Source organism: Coptis chinensis, chromosome 1 (assembly GCF_015680905.1).
Source record: "Coptis chinensis isolate HL-2020 chromosome 1, ASM1568090v1, whole genome shotgun sequence".
NCBI lineage: Eukaryota > Viridiplantae > Streptophyta > Magnoliopsida > Ranunculales > Ranunculaceae > Coptis > Coptis chinensis.
This window is the reverse complement of record NC_141456.1, coordinates 87,117,413-87,126,777: the sequence shown is the minus strand read 5'-3', so window position 1 is coordinate 87,126,777 and position 9,365 is coordinate 87,117,413. Positions and strand designations below refer to the sequence as shown.

The 9,365-nt window shown below is 35.7% G+C and overlaps 1 protein-coding gene across 1 annotated transcript; it reads right to left on the bottom strand.

The window, feature by feature from the left end:
- Positions 1 to 408: 408 nt before the first annotated feature.
- On the bottom strand, positions 409 to 9,149 carry LOC147525645 (NADH-ubiquinone oxidoreductase B8 subunit). The gene is made up of 3 exons (XM_086557108.1): positions 8,846 to 9,149; positions 8,654 to 8,760; positions 409 to 764 (listed from the first exon to the last, which is right to left on the bottom strand). Exons 1-3 carry the CDS (start codon positions 8,929 to 8,931, stop codon positions 661 to 663), a joined length of 297 nt encoding a protein of 98 aa, XP_086413234.1. The 5' UTR covers positions 8,932 to 9,149; the 3' UTR covers positions 409 to 660.
- Positions 9,150 to 9,365: the final 216 nt, after the last annotated feature.

The following is a 9,365-nucleotide window of genomic DNA, read 5'->3' as shown; positions in this document are numbered from 1 at the left end:
TGTAGTAATTTTTTTAGATCAGTAACTTTTTGTTACTGGAGGTTAAAGCCCCGTACCTCTGGTATCATTACCCAAATATTTAACCAACTTTGCTAGTAAGTCAAATTGATTATCTAGAAGGTCAAATGTCGGATTAATCTCAACACTTCTTGATTACTTTTCCTGGCTTGTGGTCTTTGGCGGATGTTAACATGGCGCATATGACGGTACATCTGTCCGAGTAATGTGCAGTTTTGGACAAACTCCCTCAAGTAAAACCTGAGCGCTATTGCTTTTGCGATTTCTGGTGAATTATTTAGGCAAAGATAATTCATGTGTTGCAAAGCGTACCGCAGATACACAACATGGCCTCGGTACAATCTCTGAAATAAATTGCCCACATGAGAATCGAAGTCCAAACAAAACATAAGCTGTGAATCAAATGTTATTATTGGAAAGTACTCACTTCAGTTAGGACCTGTGGATATTTGGTTCACATGATTAAAACAATTCAAATCTGAACTTGCAGAAAACTACAGTAGCATAGCGATTTCCACGTGATAAACAGACAGTACGGAATTAAAGATTGCAAAATACTACCACTAGATAGCAATTTCCAAGTTTTTCTTTTTTTCTAATTTATTTCTTTTGTTTCTACTTTAGGATCAAACTGCAGCATACTCAGGCTTTGATGTCTGCTCCCGCTTCAGCAAGTTCCTTAAGCACATTTGTGATTTGTGCTTCAGTCAAGCCTTCTAAATGAACACCTCTTTCAACACCCCGGTCTGCAGAGAAAATCAGGGAAAAAGTTTAATATGAAGAAAGGGATCTTAGGAGAGGTAAGAAAATATTTAGCTATAAAGACTGGACTTTGTCAGTTTATGCAAACCATACATGACAGAATCAAAAAGGATTTTTCTAGAATGGACAACAAGATGCATTTTCATTGCATCAACCAAGTTGTACACATATTCTGTACTTTGAAAGACATAAAAAATTTACTTAACTAAAGTTTATAGGATTCCTTCTGCATTTTTCCACAGAATTGAAAAATTAAATAGTGGCATAAACCTGACACACTTTACCCACCACCTTCCAAAGAAAGAGAAAATCAAATAGTTTTGTTGATTGGTCAAAACTTAAACGGTAATCATATTGGGAGTACCATTGTTGGGAGTCCGGAATATTTCCTCAATTGCTCGATATCTCTACAAAATGGATTTCATGTGCTGCCCTTTCTCCAATCTTATCCAAGTTCAAATTTGTTCCTTTTAAATGTTCAACTTGAACGGGGAGTCGGGGATACAAGACCAACATTAGTGGTAAAGTCACATTCTTAACATATTGCACTAACAGCACAAAAATATCTGAATCAAGATACATCATGTACAACCTACCATTTCTAGAGGATGACATGCATTGAGAAGAAGGTCTCTTCCTCATAGATATAAAGATTCACCACATGTTTGAGCTGTATACAAATCACTCAGTATTCCTTTATGTAGCATTAATCGTTTGTGAAGTAAGTGATCTATATATAGACAATAGGAAAGAGGGAGTGATTCCCCAACCTTTCCCAATGCTTCTGTGCTGTCTTCTTTCTTTTATAACATGGTTAAAGCCTTCTTACCAGTCATACCCACTACTTAATTACTACACCACACGTTAATAGAAATCATCCACACAAGAAATCAGTTCACTAATTTTTTATTATTGATATTAGTTTATTATTATTTTTTCTCAGAGCACACTCGAATATTTTAACCATGTTGTTCACGTTTTAAAACATATCAAGAGCTCCAAAAATATCAGTTTTGCAACTATTTTGATAAGGTTAGACGTACTCAAATGAGTTCATTTTCTGTGAGGATGATCAACTCCACAGAAAGTCACCGACTAATCCCTAATATAGGACCAGCGTTGGGTAAGGGTGCGGGGTATGTTCTCGATGTAATACTTATATCCTAAGAAGCATGGGTACTCCACAAATGGTGTCCTGCCCGTATACCATACTCGTCGGACACCAGGACATGTGCATACAGATCAGACACGTGTCAGACACGTCGAATAAGTATTGGACGATCAACTCCACAGAAAGTCACCAACTACTCCCTAATATAGGACCAGCGTTGGGTATGGGTGCCCATTTAGGGTATCTATTTCAGAGAGCTCTTTGTAGGGATGAAATACTTGTATCCTAAGAAGCATGGATACTCCATAAATGGTGTCCGGCCCATATCCCATACTTGTTGGATACCAGGACATGCGAATACAGAACAGACAAATGTCAGCCACGTCGAATAGGTATCCAAAACAATTTTAAATCAGAACTTGACGGGGAAGAAACAAGATTGTAGATAACACAAAGTTATTTAAAATTGTAGATTCTTTAAAGGTTTTTGGGTGCACTCATTAGGTTTTCAACCTCATGTAGAATTGTAGATAACACAAAGTTATTTCCACGATCCACATTTATGTGTATTTCTTGATTATCGTGAGGGGCAGAAAGTCTACAGGTGTTAATGATCCTACTTCACAACAGTTGCATGTGTTTCGTCATATTGTTTTTCTTGAGCGTATTTCTCATTTTATTATTCCTGGAAGCTTCAGGTTACCAAATCTGACTTACATTGATCCCTTCTCTGATGACAGTGATGCCAATATATTCCACTACCTTATGCTTCTCCTACAAATTATTCATTCTTATTCTCGTATGACCATTGCTGTTTCTAACGATACTTATTTTCCCCTCTCGTCAGACTCTCATTCATCTTCTAATGTTAAGAGTCGATGCTGAACCTCCTTGTTGTTCAAAGCCCCTTGGTTTTCCTAACTCTTGTTATTCATCTAATTTTGCATCTCTCATAGCTGAGTAGTTAACATTCATTCCCTGTCTGAACTGACCACTTATGAAGGTTGTTCTTGATCCTCTTTAGCAACAGGCTATGCATGATGAGCTTTCTACACAACATAAGACTCGCACATGGAGACATGGAGTACCTCTTCCCCCAAATAAGTGATGTAAGTTGCAAACGGCTTTACAAAATCAACACTAGGTTAGATGGTTCGGTGGAGCAGTAAAAGGCTTGCTTGGTTGACCGGGGTTCTATGGTGTTGATTATAAAGAGACATTTGCTCCAGTTGCAAAGATAACTCGGATTGTGCACTCGTGCTCTAATTGTTATTGCTTCTATTGACAAGTGGGGTTTTCCCTCGGCTGGCTGTTCTACATGGGGTATCCACAATCTTAGAGAGCATGCTAGGAGAAAATCTCTACTGTGTTGTTCTCTGAAGAAATTTAAAGGAAATATTTATTGATAATAGGATCATCGATACATTGATCTCACTTGTTTATATAGAGAATACAAATACCAATATATAGAAACTTAATCCTTGATTCGTACTAAAACCAAATAAATTTAAATCATAATAATATCTTACTATATAATCCTGATCATGTGACTTCTAGGATACTCTAGACATAGTGATTCTATGCACCTCACATATATTCCAATACTCCCCTTTAATCTCATGGTGGTTGAAAGGCAACATGAGATTAACAATGGGAGTGTAGATTGTAACGCCATAAACAATCCTTCTCTTTACCACTGTCTTTGACAACAATCTGTGTTCGATGCTTGAGCCAAAGCATCTTCTTCATCTCGGTGATGACTTCTTCAAGCGATTCTTCTAGTTGATTAACTCTAGAGTGCAATGAACTCTAGAGTGCAATGACGGTGGACGATCTCTTCTTCGAATCTCCATGAAAATATTTGCCAAGATTTTAGTGGCTTGGATACCAAATTTGATGTATCTTGTTGGTGGAAACTTCAACAATCGATAAACATCAATTATGATTAATAAAACAAACACCTAAACTAGGGTTTAAACCTTCAAACATGAAGAAAGAAATATTATTCAATAACAACCAACCAACAATGAAGGCCTAGATGCCTTTATATAATAAACTCATCTACTAAATCTAATTGGATTCCAAATAGGAAACCATCCTAAAACCTATTCCTAATTGAATTAGAAAACCAAAGAAAATAATACATGCTCATGCATCATGATCATTGGAGCGGGATTCAAGAGATAATTGAAATAGAAGTGAGGTGCATAGAATCACTAAGACGGGACTACCCTAGAAGTCTAATGATCAGGATTATATGGTAAGATATTACTATGATTTAAATTGATTTGGTTCGTACCAATCAAGGATTTATTTTCTATATATTGGTATTTGTAGTCTCAATTAACAAATGATATTAATGTGTCGATCTTCCTATTATCAATAAATATTTTCTTTGTTTGAATCTCTTCGTGGTATCTAGAGCTTATGTTTTGATCCTTTGATAAATTCTTTTTCCAGCAGGTGGCAACTTCAATGCCACAATCAAACTAGTTTTAACGCTTTCATAAATTTTACCTCTTTGGCTTAATGTTTTAGTAGAAATAATTAGGGGTGTGCATAAATCCGCCTTAACCCACTGACCCGACCCGAGTGATACAGGTCGGTTATCCGTTTAGTATCGGTTTGGATTGGTTTGATAATTTACAACACCGACTATGTCTTGTCGGTTCGGTCGTCGGTTTGAATTTGTAAAACCCGAAAATAACTAACCCGACCTGCACATGTGTACATATAACATGAATAAAGAATCGAACGTCAGGTTGAATTTGTTGCACACGTGACTATGTGAGTTTGTTAAACACGTGTCCACTCTTTTCAACTCAACTTTTGACCCCAATACAACCCTAGAAAAGAAAGCATAATTCCCCTTATACCCCCTTATAATCCTTGTCACTTTTCACTTCCAATCTAGGGCATAGCCGCCGCCAGTCCATCACCAATCACCACTATATCTTCTCCCCTTATAATCCTTGTGCTTTCCCTTTATCTCATCTCTTTTCTTTTCTCTAGTTCATCTATTTTATTTTATTTTCTCTTTATCTCATTTTTTATTTTCGGAATTCATCAACAAGTTGAGAGAAATGGAAGCACATATTTGTCGAGTTGGTTCAGTTAACATATGTTAAAATAAAACCGTCAAATAACTGGTTCGGATTGGATATCGGTTAGATTGGAAATTGGTCGGTTCGGATCGGGTCGGTTAAGTCTAGAGCTTTGGTTCGGTTCGATTCTTGTTGAACATATACCAACAGGGTCGGTTCGGTGATCAGATTTATTCCAAAACCAACCCGAACCGACCCGTGCACACCCCTAGAAATAATGATGATTTCTATGAGTCATCAATCTTATCACTGTTTTGATTTGAGAGTAGTGTTCTAAAAAATGGCCTAGGCGGCCTTCTAGGCAGTGCCTAGCCGAATTGTTTAGGCCTATAATCGGTGAGCACATCGGTGGTTCGATTAGACGAGCCCAGGCGGTCTGGTAAATTTGCGGGGCAGGAGGACAGGACAGTTTAGACTGGCCTAATTTGGTTTTTTTTTTCCTCTAATTTAAGAGGTCTATCCAATATAAAGTGCAGGCTTAAAAATGTAAGTTACAAGCCCAATTTGAAAAAGCTTGCTAACCAGTTTAGAGGATAAAATAAATCAATCGTGTTCTCTCATTGCCAACCAGTTTTCCCTCTGTCGGTCTCTACTCTTCAAGAGCACTCCTCTCCTGAACAGCTCGGTCTCTACTCTCTTGGCCTCAAGTTTCATTTCTTCATTTTTCATATATACATACACATTTACACTCTAATGTATATATTCTTTAGAAAATTAAATAAATAAAACCACCTAGCACCTAGCCCGTCTAGGCACACCTAGAAGACCTAGGCGCTTTCCCACCGTCTAACTACCGCCTAGCGTCTTTTAGAACACTGATCGAAAATATGATTTTCTATGAATTCTCTTCATTACCTTTCTCTTATTGGTGTATTTAGTGTTGATTCTTGTTATGCAAGTCTCACCATGGTTTGATATACTATGTTATTAGTGCTACCACATGAAGAGGAGCTTTTTTTCTTTGGTACTACGTTACGAAGAGGAGTCCATCGTTGTTAGTGCTATCTCAAAAAGAGAGGCCCCTATTGATGCTACCGAGACGTGTGCTTGGACCTTGTTTATAGGATGTTATCATTTGTGAATGTTGTTTTGTTGACATCTCTGGAAAGTTGGCCATTGAATTCACATTCTCATTAGTGTTAAATTTTGGGTAAATTTGGGTAAAATTTAACACTATAATTTGAGGTCAATTCCTTTGAACCGAAGAAGGGTGATGATAAATTACAAGAGTTATGCAGAATATTCGCAAGTCTACAAGAAACCAAACTCAAGGACGAGTTTCTTTCAAGCCAGGGAGTATGATGCATGAGCATGGATTAATAATCAATTAGTAGTTTATATTTTCTTTGGTTTCCTAATTCAATTAGGAATAGGTTTTAGGATGGTTTCCTATTTGGAATCCAATTAGATTTAGTAGTTGAGTTTTTTATATAAAGGCATCTAGGCTTTCATGGTTCGTTGGTTGTTATTGAATATTATTTCTTTCTTTATGTTTGAAGATTTAAATCCTAGTTTTAGTTTTAGGTGTTTGTTTTATTAATCATAATCGATGTTTATCGATTGTTGAAGCTTCTGCCAACAAGATACATTAGATCAAGATTGTATTATGTTTTTTCGTTCAACCTAAATCATTCATATTTTATGTCTTTAAACGTTAATGATAGGATCATTAGTGGTGATGATGGCGTTGGGGTTTCACAGTTGAAGCTACAGTTGCATTGATCAGCCCAAAATGAAAAAGTAGGGACCTTTACGTTACTTTCTTGGTATTGAGGTAGCCATATTCTCCAAAAGTTATCCTCTCAAAATCCAAATAAGCACCGTATATTACTGAGAGAGCTTGGATGATAGAGACTACAACAGTTGATGATGTGGGACAAGATGCCTACACTAGAATTAGAATTAGTATTAGTTTCTATTTGCAGTTACTTGGAACCCTAGGAACCATATGTATCAATATGGATTCTCTATTGTTTTGTAGAACGAACCATTATGATAATTCTGAATTGAGTTGTAATCAAGACTTCTCAGTTGAGTAATCTGTCATATTATTTCTCTTCCTACTCTAAATCTTCATCTTCATCTTCCTTCTTACTTATTGTTCTTGATCGTCAAAATTTCTATTCAATTTCTTCTCTAATCGATATTTTCGCATTTCTTTCCTCAAAAATTCTACCTCGTTCTTCATTAGTTGAGATCCCTCTTAGCTCGATGTTTGTTATAACCATCTGATGGTGTTCCCCAAGCTAATCCAATTTGAATGGTGGACTAAACTGGTTCATTGTTGCTTAAATCTAAAATAAGTTCAAGATATATTCATATAGAACTTAAAAATTCTAGAGGATCACATGTGCTGATAAGAATATCTCCTCCTCAAAGATGTAATGATTCACCACAAGTGGTTCATATACACTATAAAGGAGGGAGGGAATCATCAATCAGACAACCTTTTCTCAACGTTTGTTTGTTGTCTTCTTTCTTTTACAATAAGTTTAAAGCCTTCTTACTAGTTACCATTGTCACAAAGTACGGTACGGGTTTAAAACGGTGTACTTGAAAAAACTTAGTTCATGTCTTAAACAGAATGTCTCGGGAAAAAAAACCGTAAAAAACATGGGGCATAAAAAACGGATTTAAAACGGTAAAACGGGTTTAAAACGTATAATACATAAAAAATAGGTAAAAACCGATGATAAATAATATTTAAGGAGTTTGATTTTTTATATGAGTGGAAAAAAGAATAGGCACATAAAATAAAAATAATAATAATACAAATGAAAAAAAATTCAAATACATGAAAATATCAAATTATCATTACTCATCCAAATACTAGAAGTTTTAGATTCAGTACCAAAACACGACTCTAAATAAGATACTACTAATTACCAACCATAATCGCATAATCAAGTACTACAAATAAATTAATAATTTTAAAATTTCCAATTATTAATAGTCCAAAGCAAAATAAAACTGTCTCAATAAGTTAATCTAACGCCCACTCTTCAAAATGGTAAACTTTAAAACTCCTTTTTCTTCTCGCGTTTTCTTTTAGATTTAAAAAAAAAAAAAAAAAAAATAAATAATAATAATAATAATAATAATAATAATAATAATAATAATAAAGTTTTAAACAGGAGATTTTTAAAATCTCGGGTTTTAAACATTTTTTAAGTTTAAAACGCGTTTTTTGAAAAACCTGGGTTTTAAACTGGAACAAGACTCCTTGCCAATATCTCGGGTTTTAAACGCGTTTTTTTCAAAAAAACGCCGAATTTGGTGACAATGCTAGTTACACCACTACTTACTACACCACATAACTAAGTAACCACATGTCCACATGTATAAGTACACCCACACACACTCACCATATAAATAAAAACCATCTCATTCAAATATTATTATTATTGTTTGTTTTATGGGTATTATTTGTGAAATATACACCTATGATGAAAATATAGACATAGCAGATTAGCAGGTGTGTGATTAAGTTATTTTCTTTTCGGTGGCCTTGGAAAAGAATTAAATCGATCCAAAGACACAGTCTCATTATTGTGATTGAGCTCATTCAAAACCATTGAGATTGTGAATGCAATAAAACAAGAAATGTAATTAAAATAAAAATATGGGGCTCAACTTGCGTGTAAGAGAGAATAAATACCATATCTAGCCCACAATTGGGGCTCAACTTGAGAGCACTCACGGATCAAGATTGGGAACTTTGGGTTCAACGTCTTCAAATCTCTGTAATTCTTCTCAACAAATTCCCTGTTGAGAAAAGTGATCCAGAGCTCAACCATTATTTATAACTAATTAATAAAACAATTATTAATGAATATATAAATTTAAGAACCTCGTTTGAGCGCTTGCAGGAGACTTCTGGCAGTAAAGGAATCGAATCTCCTTGAGATTCCGAGATAACTGCCCTCGCCAAGCCATCTTCTCTCGATTTGTTGTGTTTTCGAAAATGGCAAATACGCAAGTGGGCTTTCTCGGATGGGTTCGGACTTCGCTGAGTGTGTGGGCACAGAAAAGAGACAATGTTCTGGGACTCTGGGAGTGGCCAACCCGTTGCTTTTCTTTTTTGATGAAGGCCAACCCGTCGCTACTTGCTTGTCCTTAGCAGTGTTCTAAAAAACGCTAGGCGGTTGTCGGGCGGTGGGAGAGTGCCTAGCGCCTAGCCCGTCTAGGCAGTGCCTAAAAGGCCTAGGCGCTAAGTGGTTTTTTTTTCATATATATAGTAATACACATATATTACAAGAAATGAAGAAAAGCATTTATCATAACTCAAAAAATAAACACAAACAAAGAAACTTATTACAAAAATGCGTAATAGTTGAGGAATATTGACTTCACATAAAAACATACTCTTT